Source organism: Ornithorhynchus anatinus, chromosome Y2 (genome assembly GCF_004115215.2).
Source record: "Ornithorhynchus anatinus isolate Pmale09 chromosome Y2, mOrnAna1.pri.v4, whole genome shotgun sequence".
Classification (NCBI taxonomy): domain Eukaryota; kingdom Metazoa; phylum Chordata; class Mammalia; order Monotremata; family Ornithorhynchidae; genus Ornithorhynchus; species Ornithorhynchus anatinus.
Genome location: NC_053176.1, coordinates 2,541,961 through 2,563,505, shown reverse-complemented (window position 1 = coordinate 2,563,505; position 21,545 = coordinate 2,541,961). Strand labels below are relative to the sequence as shown.

General features: G+C 44.4%; 1 protein-coding gene across 6 annotated transcripts in view; it reads right to left on the bottom strand.

Moving 5' to 3' along the window:
- Nucleotides 1–21,545, bottom strand: part of LOC114808660 (ras-responsive element-binding protein 1) — a 205,919-nt gene that overhangs the window by 75,650 nt on the left and 108,724 nt on the right. For all 6 annotated transcript variants that reach the window (XR_005659696.1, XM_039910969.1, XM_039910971.1 and 3 more), the window contains one exon: nt 18,341–18,504. Coding sequence is in view for 5 of the 6 variants with exons in the window: in XM_039910969.1 (XP_039766903.1) it covers nt 18,341–18,504 (164 nt within the window). In the remaining variant the exon portion in view is untranslated. The remainder of the gene's footprint in view (nt 1–18,340; nt 18,505–21,545) is intronic.

Here is a 21,545-nt window from a genome sequence, read left to right as displayed (position 1 = left end):
GAGAGTAAACCTTGAACTGTTCAAAATAACCTCTCTAAGCATAAATTTTCTAGTTGAGAAAACCAGGAAAAATGATTCTAAAACAGTGGCAGGATTCTTAGATGAAAAGGATGCAAAGATTCACTACTTTATCAATAACCTAGTCAAGTGGGGAGCCAATTTCATGAATTTAACAGGCTCTTGTGTTTCTCATTCCACTGCATTAAAAAATATATTTTTACTGCTAATGACTTTGCTTAGCAAATAAAAAAAAAAGCTGATGCTGAGTGAGTACATTTCACTGTTTGCTAGCATGAGCTTGTTCAGTCCAAACAGGTTGAACAGGCTGGATACTTAAACAGAGAAAAAAATGTAAATTATAAAGCACCATGTGGTAAACTGTGTCTACTTTACCAGAAAGTTTACCTTTGGGATCAAATACCCTAGTCTCCCACTACCTTTGGGGCCTTCCTAATGGAAAACATTTAGAACTTTCAAAATTTCAAGATACCAGGTAAATGAAATGATTGTGTGTGTGGGAGGTGGCAAGAGAGGGGAGAGGATTAACAGGTGTGATGAATTCAAGAATAGATAATGTCCTTCCTCTACCCGCACTCTCTCAATATGGTCCACTAACTTGATTTCTTGTCTTCACAGTTGCTCAGTTCAAGTACAGGTAAGTTTGAGAGCCCTGAAGTTTGAGACCATTTCAAACGTTTATACTGCCTACTCATTGCTAAAAATATAATCAAATGTCTGTATTATATTTAGGTTAACAGCTTTTATTGAGGCAGGACTACTGCCTTCAACATAGAAAAACTGCAGCCACCTCACGTTATATGTTCAGCTAGAGGTGCTCTCTCTCCAACCCAATGTCAGACCTGAACTGACCTCTCCAACCATAAAGCCCTAATATATCAGACAAGAATCCTACCTTTTCTGATTCCGGGATGTAATCAGTATGAAGATTTCTACACCACAGAGACAAAGACCCCAAGATATCCTATAGAAGCACTAGCTCAGAAATAATTAGAACACTTTCCATCAGATATCCAAAGGCCAAAACTTTTGAAGGGGGTTGCCCCAATGATTTCTGATATCAAGCATAGAACAGTAAACCCATAAAAGGGATCTGGGACAAGACAAACTCAAAAGAGCAGGCAAGCAGTGCGGGAAGGAGCATAGCCTAATGGAAGGAGTGTGGGCCTGGGAGTCAAGGGTTCTAATCCCGGCTCCGCTGCTTGTCAGCTGTGTGACTTTGGGCAAGTCACTTCACTTCTCTGGGCCTCAGTTACCTCGTCTGTAAAATGGGGATGAAGACTGTGAGCCCCATGTGGGACAATGTGATTACCTTGTATCCCCCCAGAGCTTAGAACAGTGCTTGGCACCTAGTAAGCGCTTAACAAATGCCATGAATATTAGTTCTAATCTCAGCTTTGCCACTTATATGTGTGTGACCTTGGGTTAGTCACTTAATTTCCCTGTGCCTCATATACCACATCTGTAAAACGGGAATTAGATTTTACTCTGTAACACTTAGACTGTGAGCCCCATGTAAGACAGGTACTGTGTCCAACCAGTTCAGTGCCTGGCTTATAGTAACCACTTAACAAATACCAATAAAAGCCAATATACCCATCCCCCTAAAAAAGAAAAACTAAGCAGAACAAAATAAGGAGAACTCACAAAAAACCTCCACAAGCAGATTACAAAAAATACTAAAAACCTTCATTTTTCAGTTCAGAGAGTATTAGTAGACTACTCAGTATTTGCCTGGTGGGGGAACCGTAGGCCAGCAGTTCGACTTGGCCCCGCCCCGAGCCGACAGAAGCTCCCTTGTTTTCTCCAGTGGCTGAGTCTAAGCTACAGCTGGATTGTCTGAGGCTGAAGAGCAGCCCTGAGTTTCTGAAAGCCTTCCCAAGGTTATAGGCCAGGGGAAAGTCTGCTGTGGTAAACTGTCAATTATGTGGATACAGATCATCCATGTTGTAGATCAGCTGGAGGAAGGACAATAAAGAAGATGGGGAGGATGGCATTCCAAAGCGAAGAGACTTTTAACCTCCATGGCAGAAGTCACAGCATTGAATAAGATTTGGGAATCCCAGCCCAGCTTAATGCCAGGGCTCTCATTGAAAGAAAAAAAAGAAGAAAAAAAAGGGGGACTGTTTTGGCTTGGATGAGCAATTGAGGAAGCACATCCAATCTGAGCGGTTTCCAGTCTGCAATGGAGCTCTCACTGATGATTACAAGCAGGATCAAAAGATAGGTTGGGACGGCTAAAACTGGGTTAGGGGTAATATGTAAATAGGGGAGCTGAAGTCAAGTGAGCAGGTGAGTTCCGTGAGAGAGTAAGCACAGGGAGTGAGGAGTAAGAGGACTCAAAACAAGGTGTGTGGGATACCTACCAAAGTTAGGCAGAGACGGAAACATAAGAAGCCAACAAAGGAGAGGGAGCCAGAAGGTTCAGAAAGGTGGGAAGAGAGACAGGAGACTATTCTGCCATTTAAATCAAGGTTTGAGAGTTTCTAAGTGAAGGGATTGGTCCAGGGAGCAGCAAGGATTGTCAGCAAGCAGAGTGGCTTAGTGGATAGAGCACAGACCTGGGGGTCAGAAGGACCTGGGTTCTAATCCTGGCTCTGCCTTTTGTCTGCTGTGTGGCTTTGGACAAGTCACTTTTCTTTTCTGGGTCTCAGTTACCTCATCTGTAAAATGGAGGTTAAGGCTCATGAGTCTTATGTGGCATATGGACTGTGTCCAGCCTGATTATCTTGTATCCATTTCAGTGTTTACAGTGTTTGGATACAGTGAACACTTAACAAATACCATAAAAAAAACAAGACAGATTAGGTTCAAGAAGAGCCCATTAGCCTTGGCTAAAGGAAGCTGACGTAAACTTTGGCTAGTGAGGTGGAAAGTGAAAAAAAGGAAAACCAGATTGCAGTGGGTGGGGAAGTGAAGGTAGTGTATGTATGCAACTCATTCAAGGAGTTTGTATGGAATAGGAGAAGGGAAGTGGAGTGAGCAATTCAGTTTTCCATTTTAATAATTAAATCTCATTTTTGAATAACATTGCATTAAAATAAAAGGCTTCATAAATAGAAAACAGTATAATTAATTCTGTATACAAATTTAAATAATGCTTTTTTGATGCAGTGAACTTGCCAATACTTCAAAATTGATTTTCTTCTAAATTTATTTCCTCCAGGAAGTTCTGGAGATGCTACAAGACTGCACAGTAATTCAAAACTGTAAAGGTTATATCATTGTCCTTAAATAGAAAGTTTTATAGAAATATGCAAGACAATGACTACAATAACTGATCTGCTGTATGATAGATGGTCCATAAGAATACTCAATCCAGCAGTGTAAAAAGGAAGAAAAAGAGAAACAAATCAAAATAGCCAATCTGAAGAAATACAATACAGTCAACAGAAAAGGTTAGGTGACAAGCCAAATAGGTGAGGAAAGAGGCCAGGTGCAAACCAAAACCAAAATCACAGCAGGAAATTCACACAGTTTGTTACATGAGCTTGAAAATGAAGTGCAGAGTAAGACTGGATGCTTGAGGATGTGTTCCTGGTGCAGTGAGCAGAAAACTTGTTTCCTGGCACTGTTTTTAGCACCAGCAGTTAACCTTCCTGTAAATTTTTTAGCCCTGCAAGGGCTTTGCTATTGTTTTAATGAGATGTTCATCCCCTTGATTCTACCTATTGCTATTGTTTTTGTCTTTCCGTCTCCTCCGATTAGACTGTAAGCCCATCAAAGAGCAGGGACTGTCTCTGTTACCGATTTGTACATTCCAAGCACTTAGCACAGTGCTCTGCACATAGTAAGTGCTCAATGAGTACTATTGAATGAATGAATTGAATATTCAAGTTTTTTATGATATTTGTTAAGCGCTTACTAGATGTCAAGAACTGTTCTAAACTTTGGGGGAGATAAAAGTTAATCAGGATGGACACAGTCACAGTCCTAAATGGGCTCTGAACTTTACGTAGAAGGGAGAACAGGTATTGAATCTCCACTCTGCATTTGAGGAAAGTGACTTGCCCAAGATCAGAGAGTAGACAAGTGACAGAACTGGCACCAGAACCCAAGTCCTCTGACCCCCAGGCCCAAGCTTTATCCACTGGGCCATGCTGTTTTCCATATTCAGATATCCACTAGAAACTGGGGGGTGTTATGTGAGTGGTTGTCAGCAAGAGGGTCTGCATCCAGTAATCAGTCTTAGCCTGGAATTGATGCTAATGATGATGACAAAGATGAGGATGATGAGGAGGAAATGTACCAAGCACTTTACTAAGAATTAGAGTAGATAACTGGAGCTCACAGTTTAAGTAGGAGGGAGACCAGGTATTGAATCCCTATTTGACACTGAGGTCCTGAGAAGTGAAGTGACTTACTCAAAGTCACATAATGGGCAGAGCTGGGATTAAAACCCAGCTCCTCTGACATACAGGCCTGTGGTCTTTTCACAAGGATATAGTCTCTTTCCACAGAGATTCATCACAGTAAATAAATCCAGCTCTCCTTTACTTGGAACATTTTTGTACACATTTCCCAAATATTTATTATCTATAAAGTCATATATAAACTTATATGAAACGAAGGGGCAGAGGAGGCTAGATAGCCAAACTGTGGTATTTAGTTTTGGATCTTGTGACTCACGCAAAAAAGTAGATTTGGCACGGCAGTGAAGCTTTCTCTACAATTTTTTACAAAACTCTCAGTTTATGCTTTATAATATTCTTTGCCATTTTTAGAAAACTTGAAGTTCAAATCAAAACCAATGGGAAGCTTCATTCTCTCCCTTTCCCAAAAAAGACAACTCTTCATATTTAAAACTAAACTAGGTCTCCTTCTTCCATCTCACTCCTGTCACATTTTATTCTCTATAAAAAAGGAATGGGAGTATTTAAAATCAGCATCTTCAATTTCTTTCTCTTCAATGTTTAGATGTGTAGGCTTATAAAGCATTGATCTTAATCAGTGTTAAATATTTTTAAATATTTAATAGCATGGCCTTGTGGAAACAGTATAGGCCTGAGACTCAGGGGACATGAAGCCTAATCCCATCTCTGTCACTTATCTGCTGTATGACCTTGGGCAAGTCACTAAAAGTTTCTGTGATCAGTTACCTCATTTGTAAAATGAGGATTAAGACTCTGAGTACCAAGTGAGACCCTGAATATGTTCAATCCGATTAGTTTGCATCTATCCCAGCAATCAGTACAGAGTTTGGCATATAGTAAGCACTTAACAAATACCATGAAAAAAGCATTTATTAAATGCCCATCTGTGTTTTGCTCTCTCCCACCAACCTATAGAGCACAATAAACAGAAGAGGTCTGTTCATTAGAGAAGTTTATAATCTGTCACATTTTATTAGAGAAGCTTATAATCTGTCACATTAGAATCGTCTGACTTAAAGACAATTTGTTGGGACAAAACAAAGCAGTTTGATCAAAAAAAACCTAGCTGTAGGCTCATAATAATATTTGTCAGTTTTTTGCAATAAAGACCAAGTCAAAGCTGAGTAAATGCTTTCCTTCTGTCTCCATCACATTGAAAGGACGGGGCTGACAAATATGGTAAAAATAGTTCTGACAGTATTTGAAGAAGAAGGGGACTGGGATGGATTTTAATTCCCAATCATCATCCTATCTCCATTACCACCACCACCAGCACCACCACTACCATCATCATCATCATCAAGTCTGTATTCAGTGCTGGTCGAAATGCAAAGCTAGGTAAAATGGAGAATGGAATCTAAGGAGATGGGTGGGATATGGTACAGGTTCCAAGGGGTGACAGAGTCTCTTAAACAGAAAAAGTCTGATCCCCATTCTGGGCCACGGTTATGGCTGCTGCTGTCTGTCTTTCCACCCCTCCAACCTGGGCCCTGGAAACACTAGAGAGATAGGAAAGCCAACTACTGGGAATAATTTTGCAAAAAGTGGTGACATACTTTTACATAATGCAAAATACCACAGGACTATCCATTTTGGCATCTTTGTGGTCAGTAGAGGGCCTGCAAACCAACGCTGGGGAAGGAGGGAAAAAGGAAAGGGGTAAGAGGGACACTGTGGGAAACCAGAAACTGGGCAGAAACTACAGCTCCCCCTTTTCATCTGCTTCCTCCTGCCACACAGCTCTTAAAACAGCAGTCTCCCAGTCCCTCTCCCCCAGGTTAAATATGAATTGGAAGGGGTAAGAGCAATGTACTCTAAAGGGGAAGTGTAAACTGAGAAGGAGAAAAGGGAAGGATGGAATACTGGAGGGAGGATGGGTTAGGAGGGAGAAATGAGGAGGGATGGGGAGGACAAAGATGGAGGGGAAAGGGGGGAGGGTAGAAGGAAACAAATGAAAGGGGAAGAAGATGTAGGAAGGAGAGAGATGAGAGAGAGGAACTAATCCATTGTATTTACTAGGTGCTTATTATGTGCATAACATTGTACAAAGTGCCGGGAAGGGACAGGGACCATGTCTAGTTCCCATTTGTGTATAATCTCCCAGAACTTATGTTTAACACTACATGTTTAAAAAAATACTCCCACCACCACCATCACCACCACCACCACCACCCACCACCACCACCACAATACAATAGAATTGGTAGTCTTAATTCCTGCCCTCAAAGGCTTACAGTCTTATGGGAGAACAGACATTAAAATAAATTATTGACAGAAGAATCAGCAGAGCATAAGGATCTGTTAGAAAAGCAGCGAGGCTCAGTGGAAAGAGCATGGGCTGGGGAGTCAGAGGTCATGGGTTCAAATCCCAGATCTGCTGCTTGTCAGCTGTGTGACTTTGGGCCAGTCACTTAACTTTTCTGCGACTCAGTTACCTTATCTGTAAAATGGGGAGTGAGACTGTGAGTCCCATGTGGGACTACCTGATCACCTAGTATTCTACCCAGCGCTTAGAACAGTGCTTTGCGCATAGTAAGGGTTTAACAAATGCCATCTGTATTATTATTATATATACATAAGTGATGAGGGCCTTAGGAGACAATCAAAGTACTCAAGTGGTACAGACCCAAATACACAGGTAACGCAGAAGGAATGGTGAATAGTTGGAGAACTGAGGATTTATTCAGGAAGGCCTTTTGAAGGAGGTGAGATTTTAGTAAGGCACTTAAGATGGGGAGAGGGGTAGTCTGTTGAAAATAAATGGGTTAAAAAAGTTCCGAGCTAGAAACAGGACATGAGAAATACATTCCTTCATTCAGTCGTTAATTCATTTGTATTTATTGAGCGCTCACTATATGCACAGCACTGTACTAAGCATTTGGAATGTACATTTCAGCAACAGATAGAGACAATCCCTGCCCAACAGTGGGCTCACAGTCTAAATCGGGGAAACAGACAGCAAAGCAAAACAGAACAAGCAGTCTGGCATAGATATCATCAAGATAAATAGAATCATAGATATACCCACATCAATATATACAAATTAATAATAATAATAATGGTATTTGTTAAGTGCTTACTATGTGCAGAGCACTGTTCTAAGCGCTGGGGTAGATACAGGGAAATCAGGCTGTCCCATGTGAGGCTCACAGTTAATCCCCCATTTTACAGATGAGGTAACTGAGGCCCAGAGAAGTGAAGTGACTTGCCCACAGTCACACAGCTGACAAGTGGCAGAGCCGGGATGCGAACCCATGACCTCTGAATCCCAAGCCCGGGGTCTTTCCACTGAGCCACACTGCTTCTCGAGAGTAGAAGTAATAGAGTAATAACATATACAAATATGCACAGTGCTGAGGGGAAGGGAAGGGGGGAGAGCAGAACGTGGGAGAAGGGGGAATGGGGAGATGAGGAGTAGCAGAGAGAAAGGGGAGCTCAGTCTGCAAGGCCTCTTGGAGGAGGTGAGTTCTCAGTAGGGCTTTGAAGAGGGGAAGATAGCTAGTTTGGCTGAGGTGAGGAGGGAGGGCATTCCAGGAATGACAGCAGTAGGACGTGGGCCAGGGGTCGACGGTGAGACAGATGCAAACGAGGGACCATGAGGAGGTGAGTGTATGGGGTGGGCTGTAGAGGGAGAGAAGGGAGGGGGCAAAGCTCTCAACTCCACCCTCTCTACTCATCTCAACTCACTTGCCCCCCTTTCCCTCCGCCACTCTTGCTACACTAATCTGCAGCCCTGGATCTCTACCTCTGTTTGCCTCCTTTTCTCTTACACTCCAGCTGCTGAGCCTTGCTGGTGAAGCTCCAAGAACCAAGCCAAACTTATCCATTTGAAATGTATCCTTTCCTGCATTAACTCTGCCCACTCCTCCACCAGGCAAAATTACTTTTCTTTCCTCATTGATACCCATGCCCGTCACCCCGCCAATTGTTCCAGAGTTTAAATTCTCTCCTCAGGCCCCCTGTTCCTCCCCTTTCCTCATCCCTCACCCACACTGATCTGGCCAGCTACTTCATTACGAAAATTAACACAATCAAGTCTGAGCTCCCCAAAGTCACCCCTCTGCTTCCCCCTCCCTCCCAACCCTCTCCCCTACTTACTTTCCTATCCTTCCCAGCAGTACCCTCAGATGGGATCTCCTCCCACCTCGCAAGTGCCACCCCCTCCACCTTTGCTTCAGACTCCATTCCCACTCACCTTATAAAAACTATCTTCCTTCCCTCTTCCCATCCTTAACTTCTGTCTTTAATCACTCACTTTACAATGGCTTCTTCCCCTCTGCCCTCAAACAAGTCCATGTCTCCCCCATCCTAAAAAATCCTCTCTCGACCCCACTTCCCCTTCTAGTTATCACCCTACTCCCTCCTACCCTTCCATTCCAAACTCCTAGAACGAGTCGTCTACATTCCCTGCCTTGAATTCCTCAACTCCAAATCTCTCCTGGACCCCCTCCAATCTGGCTTCCATCCCCTCCACTCTACCGAGACTGCTCTCTCAAAGGTCACCCATGACCTCCTTCTTGCCAAATCCAATGGCTCCTACTCTATCCTAATCCTCCTCGACCTCTCAGCTGCCTTTGACACTGTTGACCATCCCCTTCTCCTCCACACCTTATCTCACTTTGGCTTCACGGACTCCGTCCTCTCCCGGTTCTCCTAACTTTCTGGCCGTTCATTCTCGGTCTCCTACGTGGGCTCCTCCTCCCCCTCCAATCCCCTAACTGTAAGGGTTCCTCAAGGGTCAGTTCTTGACCCTCTTCTGTTCTCCATCTACACTCACTCCCTTGGTGAACTCATTCCCTCCCACGGCTTCAACTATAATCTCTGTGCAGATGACACACAAATCTACATCTCCTCCCCTGTTTTCTCCCACTTCCTTCAGGCTCATATCTCCTCCTGCCTCCAGGACGTCTCCATCTGGATATCTGCCCGCCACCTAAAACTCAACATGTTGAAAACTGAGCTCTTTATCATCTCTCCCAAACCCTGTCCTCTTCCTGATTTCCCTGTCACTGTGGACAGTACGACCATCCTTCCCGTCTCTCAAGCCCGCAACCTTGGTATCATCCTTGACTCAGCTTTCTCATTCACCCCACTGATCCAATCCATCACCGATGACTGCCGGTCTCATCTTTACAATATCGCCAAGATCCGCCCTTTCCTCTCCACTGACAGTCCTCTCCTTAAAAACCTCCAATGGTTGCCTATCAACCTCCACACAAAACAAAAACTCCTCACTCTGAGCTTTAAGGCTCTCCATCACCTTGCCCCCTCCTACTTCACCTCTCTTCTCTCTTTTTACTGACCACCCCGCACACTCCACTCCTCTGCCGCTCACCTCCTCTCTGACCCCCATTCACAACTATCCCTCCATCGACCTCTGGCTCCCGTCCTACCGCTGTCCTGGAAAGCCCTCCCTCTTCACATCCGCCAAACACTCTTCCCCTATTCAAAGCCCTTCTGAAAGCTCACCTCCTCCAAGAGGCCTTCCCAGATTGAGCTTCCCCTTTTCCCTCTGCTCCCTCTTTTCTTCCCCTCCGTCCTCCTCCCTCCCCCTTGCCCCCTTTACCTCCCCTCAGCTAAGCCCCCTTTCCCTCTGCTCCTCCCCCCTCCTTTCCCCTCCCCTCAGCACTGTGCTCATTTGTATATATTTTTACTACCCTATTTATTTTGTTAATGAGGTGTACATCCCCTTGATTCTATTTATCGTGATTATGTTGTCTTGTTTTTGTCTGTCTCCCCTGATTAGACGGTGAGCCCGTCATAGGGCAGGGATTGTCTCTATCTGTTGCCGAACTGTACATTCCAAGCACTTAGTTCAGTACTCTGAATGTAGTAAGCGCTCAAAAAACACTAATGAATGAATTAATGGAGAGCTCTGAAACCAAGAGTGAGGAGTTTTTGTTTTGTGCTAAGGTTGATAGGCAACTACTGGAGGTTTTTGAGGAGGGGAGTAACATGCCCAGAGCGTTTCTGTAGAAAGATGATCCAGGTAGCAGAATGAAGTATAGACTGGAGCAGGGAGAGACAGGAGGAAGGGAGATCAGAGAGGAGGCTGATACAGTAATCCAGTCGGGATATTATGAGAACTTGAACCGCACGGTAGTAGTTTGGATGGAGACGAAAGGGCAGATCTTGGCGATATTGGGATGGTGGGACCAGCAGGTGTGGGTGACAGATTGGATGTGTGGGGTGAATGAGAAAGCAAACTCAAGGATGACACTAAGGTTGAGGGCCTGCGAGGTGGGAAGGATGGTAGTGCCATCCACAGGGACATGGAAGTCAGGGTAAGGACAGGGTTGGGGAGGGAAGATAAGGAGCTCAGTCTTAGACATGTTGAGTTTTAGGTGGAGGGCAGACATCTCGGCAGGAGGAGATACGAGCCTGGAGGGAGGGGGAGAGAGCCTGGAGACATACATGATTGAGACACACTGAGTAGGGCGGTGCGGGAGAAGCAAAGTGACTAAGCTGGGTAGTAAGAAATCAGTGAGTTACGACAGAAAAAGGCAAGGTGACTGAGTAATTGAAAGCTGATGGTAAGAAGTTCAGTAGTGGCCAGGTACGAAGGGGCGAGCTTAATAAGTGTTTTAGAGTATATTATTATTATAGTTAAGTGCTCATTTAGTGTCAATCACTGTTCTAAGTATCTGATCAAGTTAATCAGGTAAGTTACAGTCCCTGTTGCAGGGTTCATAGACTAAACAGGAAGAAGAACAAGTATTTAAGCCCCATTTTACAGTGGAGGAAACTGAGGTATGGAGAAGTTAGGTGAGTTACCCAAGGTCTAACAGAAAACAACTGGCAGAGCCATAATGACAACTCAGGTCTTCTGACTCCCACACTTGTGCTATCTGCACTAAGCCAGCATGGCTCAGTGGAAAGAGCCTGGGCTTCGGAGTCAGAGGTCATGGGTTCGACTTTTGGCTCTACCATTTGTCAGCTGTGTGACTGTGGGCAAGTCACTTCTCTGTGCCTCAGTTACCTCATCTGTAAAATGAGGATTAACTGTGAGCCTCACGTGGGACAACCTGATTACCCTCTATCTATCCCAGTGCTTAGAACAGTGCTCTGCACATAGTAAGCGCTTAACAAATACCAACATTATTAAGCCATATATCTGCTCAATGGTGAGGCGTTTGTTTGATAAAGAGGTGGGTAGACCGTGGGGAAGCAGCATGGTTTAGCGGCAAGAGTATGGGCTTGGGAGTCAGAAGATGTGGGTTCTAATTCTGTTCTACCACTTGTCTGCTGTGTGATCTCGGACAAGTCGATTAAATTCCCTGTGCCTCAGTTACATCATCTTTAATATGAGGATTACGACTGTGAGCTCCAAGTGGGACAAGGACTATGTCTAACCTGATAACCTGTATCTATCCCAGCACTTAGAACAGTGCTTGGCAAACAGTAAATTCTTAACAAATACCATAATAATAATAATAATTATTAGACACCCACTGGATGTCCTTGAGGAGTGAGAAGTGGAATTAAATGATTTCTCAGAAAAATGATCTTAGCAGCAGAGTGAAGTCAGGACTGGAATGGGGTGAAGTAGAGGGCAGGAGGTCAGCAAGGTAGCTGATGAAGTAATCAAGGTGGGATAGGACAAATCGCTAGATTAACAAAGTAGAAGTTTGGATAGAGAGAAAAGGACAGGTTCTAAGAATGTAGAGAAGGTAGGACTGACAGGATTTGGTGACAAATTGAATATGCGTGTTGAAGGAGAGATGAGTTCAGGATAATGCCAAGATTATGGGCTCCTGAGGCATGGAGGACAGTGGTGCTGTCTAAAGTAATGGTAATGTTTACAGTAATGGTAAAATCAGGAGGATTTGGGTGGGAGTGAGGAGTTCAGTTTTTTTTTGGACATGTTACGTTTGAGGTTTGGCAGGACAACCAAGTAGTAGAGCTGTCCTGATGGCAGGAGGAAACATGAGCCTGAAAAGAAGAGAAATCAGGACTGGAGAGATGGATTTGGGAATCATACACATGGAGCTCATTATGGACAGAGAACAAGTCTGCTAATTTCTCCGCATTATAGTCTCCCAAGAACTGTGTACAATGCTCTGCATGCAGAAATGATAATAATAATGATAATAGTTATATTATCATGGCAATAATAATAATTATTATTATTATGGTATTTGTTAATAATAATGATGATGACATTTGTTAAGCACTTACTATGTGCAAAGCACTATTCTAAGCACTGGGGTAGACACAAGATAATCAGGTTGTCCCACGTGGGACTCAGTCTTTATCCCCATTTTACAGATGAGGTCACTGAGGCACAGAGAAGTCAAGTGACTTGCCCAAAGTCACACAGTGGGTGGTGCAGAACTGGGATTAGAACCCACGATCTCTGACTCCCAAGCCTGTCTCTTTCCACTGGGCCACGCTGCTTCCCTAAGTTTGTTACAGCGCTTTTATTGCCAAAGCACTCTCACATTAATTAGTTCATTTCCAACCCGCACAACACCCTTGTGAGGTAGCGGAACCAAGGCAGGTATTAGTACCCCCATTTACAGATGGATAAACTGAGGTACAGCGAAGTGAAGTGACTCACCCAGGGTCACACAGCAAGCTAGTGGGACAAGCAGGACTCGAACTCGGGTCCAACTTCCAGACCGGCACCCTACCACTTTGCCACACCGCTCCTCCTAGTTAAATGTTCACTGTGTATCAGGCACTGTACTAAGCATTGGGGTGGATACAGTCCCTATCCCGCATAAGGCTCAGTCTTATTCCCCACTTTATAGATGAGGTAACTGGGGCACAGAGAAGTGACGTGATTTGTCTAAGGTCACAAAGCAGACAAGTGGCAGAGCCAGGATTAGAACTCACGATCTTCTGGCTCCGAGGTCCATGCTCTATCCATCATGCCTTGCTGCTTAAACATTCAACAAATGCCATTCACTGATTGATTGATGGAACTGGTAGCTGAAATCAAGGGAGCAAGGGAGTGGGTGTAGATGTCCCAGGAATGGCAGCTGCCTTGTGCATCCCAGGCAGAACCAGTGGGATTCCTCCTGCAGGTGCCCAATTGTGGAGGCTGCCCAAATGTATTCACAGAAGGAAAGTGTAGAGATGAAAACCTCACACCTCCTACTTGGTGGAGTTCTAGGAAACCACTGCCATGTGAGGCAGCAGGACAGGCTGGGACCAGCTGCGGGCCGAACCTCAAATGCCCTCTCCCCCTGCTGCCTCATGTGGAGGCAGCCCTCTGGAGCCTCAGCCCTGAAAGGGGTGGAGTACTGTTCCAGCATGCTCCATGTTCCCGGACAGAGAAGGCAGGGAGGGACCAAGGAACCACGTCTTTAATTTGTTCAGGAGTTCCTAACCCTTAGAGAACATTCACAGCCTCATCAGAAAAATAGCCTAAAAGGCCCAGGAGGAGCAGCATTGCTCTTTACAAGGTATAGACCTAGATCCAAAGAAATCTCTTGAGAGAGAGAACTTCACAGGCCAGTCTTGGTCTGGTGTACCTGGTTCTGACGCTACCCATTTTTCCATTTCTTTCCACCTTCTTTTATGGCTGCTTCAAGTTTCCGTTGGGAGCACAGGAAGGGAGAGGGACAATTCAATATCAGTGAATAATATTGAGCAGAGCAGTGTACTAATGGCAAATGAACTCAAACTCTCACATTCAGTAATAGATGTATGCTTTTGTTTAAGGAGATGGTTTGTAAGACTTGCAAACCAGAACCCAAAGCAGATTTGAGGCTCTCAAAAAGTTTCAGTGGTCCTTTCTTCCTCCCTCCCTGAGAAGAGGCACAAGTACTGAGGGGAGGGAAATCCTTGCACACGAATGTACCATGGAGCCAGATCTCTGTCCATCAATCAATGGAATTTATTCAGGACTTATATGTGCATAGTTTTGTATTAGGTGTCTGGAAGAGAGTAGATTTGGTAGACTCAATCACTGCCCATGAGGAGCTCACCATCTCTACCACTTACATACTGATTTATAGCCACACTTAGCATTTGTTTAAATCATTTAATTCAACTGTATCTTCAAACATTTATTCTGAAACCAAAATCTGTAAATATTTTTATACCTTGCTTCCATTATAGCATAAGTTCCTTGATGCCTTGTGTTTTTGTTGTGTTTTTCTCAGCACTTAATAATCTTAGCAAATGCTCAATAATCACTAGAACAACTACTCCCATACAAAGGCCATGAAAATCTGAATTCTTTTTCTCTTGTCCAACAAATCAAAGTCAGAGATCAGGTTTATCTTATCTTACCTTATCTTTTATTCTATTCTATGATTAATACAGTGCCCTGCCCAGAGAAACTACAGAATAAATACTATCGACTGAGTGATCAAAAGCCAGTGTATAGGAGGCATAGGCAGAATGCATCAACAAAGTGACAGCAACACAAAAAATGATGGATAGAAAGAACACCTCAAAGGAGAGGTCTCATAACGTAGACCGTGAGCCTCATGTAAGACAAGGTCTGTGGTTAATCAAATAATAATAATAATAATAATGTTAGTTTTTAAGCATTTATTGTGTGTCAGACATTGTACTAAACGCTGAGTGGATACAAGCAAATTGCACACAGTCCCTGTCCCATATGGGACAATAGTTTCAATCTCCTTTTTACAGTTGAGGTAACTGAGGCACAGAGAAGTGAAGTACCTTGCCCAAGATCACACAGCAGACAAGTGGAGGAGGCAGAATTGGAATGCATGCCCTTTTGACTCTCAGGCTGGTTCTCTATCTGCTATGCCATGCTACCTCCCAAACTTCTTTCCATCCTCAGGGCTGAAAACAGAGCTTAATACATGATAAACACTTAACATATACATGAAATACTAACATCATCACCTTAAAAATGTCCCGCTTGGTGCCCCCACCTCCCATTCTTTCTCCTTGCTATGCTACAAATCATTCTGATAACCTAAGTAGGAGGAAGAACAGGTAGTGATTACCCATTCTGCAGAAAAGCTGTATACTGTACTATCCCAAGTGCTCAGTATATGCTCTGAATATAGTAAACACTCAATAAACACGAGTGAATGAATGAATAAATTCCATTGTAGATGATCACGATGAAATCAGTTGGCACTGATAGATCAATGGTATTTATTGTGTGCAGAGCACTATATTGACCACTTTGGAGAGGAGAATATAGCAGAGTCGGCAGACATGTTCTCTGCCCCTAAGAAGTTTACAGTTCAGAAGGATATATTCATTCATTTATTCAATAGTATTTATTGAGCACTTACTATGTGCAGAGCACTGTACTAAGCGCTTGAAATGTACAAATCGGCAACAGATAGACAGTCCCTGCCCACTGACGGGCTTACAGTCTAATCGGGGGAGACAGACAAAAACAGTAGCAATAAATAGAATCAAGGGAATGAACATCTCATTAAAGCAATAGCAATAAAGAGAATCAAGGTGATGTACATTTCATTAACAAAATAAATAGGGTAATGAAAATATATACAATTGAGCGAATGAGCACAGGGCTGAGGGGAGGGGAAAGGAGAGGGGGAGGAGCAGAGGGAAAGGGGGGAAAAGAGGGCTTAGCTGAGGGGAGGTAAAGGGGTGGAAGAGGGGGAGCAGAGGGAAAAGGGGGAGCTCAGACTGGGAAAGCCTCTTGGAGGAGGAGAACTCTCAGTAGGGCTTTGAAGAGGGGAAGAGAGTTAGTTTGGCAGAGGTGAGGAGGGAGGGCATTCCAGGACAGTGAGAGGACGTGGCCCAGGGGTCGACGGCGGGACAGGCGACAATGGGGGGCAGTGAGGAGGTGGGCGGCAGAGAAGCAGAGCCTACGGGCTGGGCGGTAGAAAGAGAGAAGGGAAGAGAGGTATGAGGGGGGCAAGGTGATGGAGAGCCTTGAAGCCTAGAGTGAGAAGTTTCTGTTTCGTGCGGAGGTTGATAGGCAACCACTGGAGGTTATTAAGAAGGGGAGTGACATGCCCAGAGTGTTTCTGCAGGAAGATGAGCCGGGCAGCAGAATGAAGAATAGACTGGAATCAGGAGAGACGGGAGGAAGGGAGATCAGAGAGAAGGCTGACACAATAATCCAGCGGGGATATTATGATAGCCAGTAACAGTACAATAGCTGTTTGCATGGAGAGGAAAGGGAGGATCTTGGCGATAATATAAAGGTGAGACCGGCAGGTTTTGGTGACGGATTGGATGTGTGGGGTGAATGAGAGAGCTGAGTCAAAGATGACAAAGAGGTTGCGGGCCTGAGAGACAGGAAGGATGGTCATGCCATCCACTGTGATAAGGAAATCAGGAAGAAGACAGGGCTTGGGAGAGAAGATGAGGATCCCAATTTTGGCCACGTTGAGTTTTAGGTAGCGGGCAGACATACAGGTAGAGACGTCTTGGAGGCAGGAGGAGATGATACTAGCATGAAGGGAGGGGGAGAGGACAGGGGCAGAGATGTAGATCTGTGTGTTATCTGTATAGAGATGAGAGTTGAAGTCGTGAGAGTGAATGAGTTCACCAAGGGAGTGAGTATAGGTGGAGAACAGAAGAGGGTCAAGAAGTGACCCTTGAGGATCTCCAACAGTTAGAGGATGGGAGGGGGAGGAGAAGCCTGCGAAGGAGACCGAGAATGAACGGCCAGAGAGATAAGAGGAGAATCAGGAGAGGACGGAGTCCGTGAAGCCAAGGTGAGATAAGGTGTGGAGGATAAGGGATAGTCTACAGTGTCAAAGGCAGCTGAGAGGTCGAGGAGAATTAGGATAAAGTAGGAGCCACTGGATTTGGCAAGAAGGAGGTCATGGAAACCTGAGAGAGAGCAGTCTCGGCAGAGTGGACGGGACGGAAGCCAGATTGGAGGGGTCCAGGAGAGATTTGGAGTTGGGGAACTCAAGGCAGGGAGTGTAGACGACTCGTTCTAGGAGTTTGGAATGGAAGGGTAGGAGGGAGATAGGGTGATAACTGGAAGGGGAAATAGGGTCAACAGAGGGTTTTTTTAGGATGGGGGAGACATGGGCTTGTTTGAAGGTAAAGGGGAAGAAGCCATTAGAGAGTGAGAGGTTAAAGATAGAAGTTAAGGCAAGGAGGAGGGAAGGGGCGATGGCTTTTATAAGGTGAGCAGGAATGGGGTCTGAGGCGCAGGTGGAGGGGGTGGCACTTGCGAGGAGGGAGGAGATCTCCTCTGAGGATACTGCAGGGAAGGATGGTTGGGGAGGGGAGGGAGGAGGGGGAGAGGTGACTTTGGGGAGCTCAGAACTGATTGTGTTAATTTTTGTGATGAAGTAGATGTCCAGATCGTTGGGGGTGAGGGATGGGGGAGAGGGAGGAACAGGGGGCTTGAGGAAAGAATTAAAGGTCCGGAGTGATGGGCATGGGTGTCGATGAGGGAAGAAAAGAAGTTTTGCCTGGCGGAGGAGAGGGCAGAGTTAAGGCAGGAAAGGATAAAGTTGAAATGGATAAGGTCGGCTTGGTGCTTGGACCTTCGCCAGCAGTGCTCGGCAGCTTGAGCACAGGAGCGTAGAAGGTGGATAGAGGCAGTGACCCAGGGCTGTGGGTTAGTGGAGCGAGAGCAGCGGGGGGAAAGGGGGACAAGAGAGTTGAGATGAGTAGAGAGTGTAGAGTTGAGAGCGGTGACCTGATAACCGAGAGTGGGAAGAGAGGACGGAGGGCAAGGTGGGGAGAGATGCTTTTGGAGAAATGGATGGGATCAGGAGAGCGGAGGTCTCTGTGGGGGAGTAGACAGATTTGATCTAACAAATCTATGCTAAATTTTGAAGTTCTTTTAAGAACTAAAGACCTAGCCAAGGTAGACAGTTCTCCAAGACTAAGCATTTGTAGCATACTGAGAAGAGTGAGTTTATAATACAGAAGTTGACTTTATCACTTGTATTTACAAGGAGATAAACTTTTTTTAAATAAAGGTGTCTTTACGTTAGTCACTTGAGCCTGAAACTTCCTCCTTTCACATTTCTTCCTTGATGCACCTTGCTGAAGTAGCCACTCACCTGTGCATGTTTCCATTGGTGGTGAAGGATTGTCCACAGACAGAACATTTATATGGCCTTTCCCCAGAATGCACTAGCATGTGGCGGTCCAGAGAGCTTGCCGAACTCAGAGTCTTCCTACAGATGCTACAGGAATGCTCTGCTCCTCCAGTATGGGTGTTGTGCTATAGACAGTAACAGAAATAATAATTATGGTATATGTTAAGCACTTACTACGTGCCAAGCACTGTTGTAAGTGCTGGAGAAGACACAAGATATGAGGGGCTTTCTAGAAATTTGCCATGAAAAAGACATCCACCCATAGAACACTGAAAAGTTCTACTCAATCTCGTAAATATGCCTCCTGACATACTCCACACTTTCAACAGATGTTTGTTCTCTATTTGGCCTTATGAAATGAGAGAACCTTAGTATGTGACAACAAGTGCCTTTATGTTGGATAGGATGTGAAAAATAACACTTTGAAAATTAAATATTTTACACTGCTATTTGTTTGGATCACTACACTGTGGTATTAATCACTATAAATATATTGCTTTGGTCTAATTTTGGTCTAATTACTTTAAATTGCTTTGGTCTAATTTCATATATCTTTGGGAATTCATTAATGAACTTAATATTTCTTAAAAGAAACATTCAATTTATTTAGCACTTACACTTAACATTATACTTTCCTCAAGCCAATTAAAAGCTCTAGCCAGGAAGTCCCTATCATTTATGACTGTGGTTAATAATGATGGTATTTGTTAAGCGCTTACTATGTGCAGAGCACTGTTCTAAGCGCTGGGGTAGACACAGGGGAATCAGGTTGTCCCACGTGGGGCTCACAGTCTTCATCCCCATTTTACAGATGAGGTAACTGAGGCACAGAGAAGTGAAGCGACTTGCCCACAGTCACACAGCTGGCAAGTGGCAGAACCGGGATTTGAACTAATAATAATAATAATAATGTTGGTATTTGTTAAGCGCTTACTATGTGCAGAGCACCGTTCTAAGCGCTGGGGTAGACACAGGGGAATCAGGTTGTCCCAAGTGGGGCTCACAGTCTTAATCCCCATTTTACAGATGAGGGAACTGAGGCACAGAGAAGTTAAGTGACTTGCCCACAGTCACACAGCTGACAAGTGGCAGAGCTGGGATTCGAACTCATGAGCCCTGACTCCAAAGCCCATGCTCTTTCCACTGCACCACGCTGCTTCTCTGACTCCGTCCTGAACTCATAACCTCTGACTCCAAAGCCCGAGCTCATTCCACTGAGCCACACTGCTTCTCTACCAACACCACCATATAACTGAATTGGAAACTGTCATGTCTATGACTCAACACAGCCACTAGAAATGTGGAGTGAAACCATGGAGGGCTGAAGCTTTCTTTTTCAAACAACTGAAGAGGGAACAATCACATCAATAATGGAGCGATCAAACTGTATAAGGTGTTCCTTTTCATCTCTCTTGCTGTGGACCTCTTGCTCACACCCTATCCAATTCCTGGAATTCCCTCCCTCTTCATGCCAATAGGTCAATCAATCAATCAATCAATGGCTTACTTCATTCCCTTTGGAAGTGATGCAACCCAGTTGAAAGAGCCCAGGCCTTGGAGTCAGAGAACCCAAACTCTGTGCGAGCTCTCTACACCTGCTGCCTCCAATTCCTCTCTCCAATTCCCTCCAACTTCAGTGGTTGCCCATCCACCTCCACATCAAACAACAACTCCTCATTATTGGCTTTAAAGTACATCGTCAGCTTGCCCCCTCCTATCTCTCCTTGTGACTCTCCTACTACAACACAGATCACACACTTCTCTACTCTAATGCTAACCTTCTCACTGTATTTCAATCTCAACAATCTTGTCACTGATTCCTCACCTTCAACCTCCCTCTAGCCTGGAACATCCTCCCTCCTCATATTAGACAGGTAATTGCTCTTCTCTCCTTCAAAGCCTTATTAAGGACACACCTGCTCCAAGAGGCCTTCCCTTACTAAGCTCCCCCTTTCCTCTTCTCCTACTCCCTTTTGCTCCCTTTGTTCAGCCCCCTTCCCAGCCCCAAACCTGGCTCCATCACTTGCCAGCTGTGTGAACTTGGGGAAGTAACTTTGTTTCTATATGCCTCAGTTCCCTTATCTGCAAAATGAGGAATCAAAACTGTTCTCCTTCCAACTCTGACTGTGAGCCCCTTGTATATAGCCCAGCATTTACTACAGTGTTTGGCATAAAGTAAAGGCTTGACAAATGCCACACTTATTATATCCCACAAACCAGGGCTTTTTGCAGTCTCAAAGCCCTTCTGAAATCACATTTTTCTCGATTAATATTTAATCCCCTCACTTTATATCCCTCAACTCCCACACTTCAGTCCTTCTCCCTGAGCTACCTGAATTATTTTAATCTATATAGTATGTTCATATCTGCTACACTCCATTATTACCCCATTTGTTATTTATTTTACTGTCTGTATCTCCCACTAAGCTCCTTGAGGGCAGTGATTTGGTCATCTAACTCTTTGCACTCCCAAACTTCTCAGAAGGCAGTAATCTGCCCACACTAGGAGCTCGAAGAATATTACTGATTATTCTTCATGAACTGAGCAGCTAGATGTAGCTGAGAGGAGCAGCATGGTCAGAAGCAGGGAGCCTAGTGGAAAGAGCATGGACCTGGGAATGAGAGGACATGGTTCTAATCCTGGCTCTGCCACGTCTGCTGTGTAACCCTGAGCAAGTCAATTCACTTCTCTGTACCTCAGTTATCTCATTTGTAAAATGGGGATTAAGACAATGAGCCCCATGTGGGACAGGGACTCTGATTAGCTTATATCTACCCTCAGAGACACTGGGCTTGGCACATAGTAAGTGCTTAACAAATACCTAATTTAAAAAAAATTCTTAATAGGACTATTGTAAGCCCTACACTATAAGCTTCCCCTTATACTTTACGCTCATTGTGGGCATGGAATGTTTCTATTTATAATAATATTACACTTTCCCAAGCATTTAGTAGAGTAAATGCTCAATAAATGAATGAATTAATTACTGAATGAATCACTACAAACTCTTTTCTAGCCCTTATCAAAATACCAGGCCTACACTGCCACAACTCCTAAACTTGACAGGAAATGAGGTGAGAGGCAGGAGTGAAAAAACCAAACCTGAGTTACAAACATTTGAAAACGCAATGAGAATTAGGAGAAAAAAATTCCCACTAAGTAAAT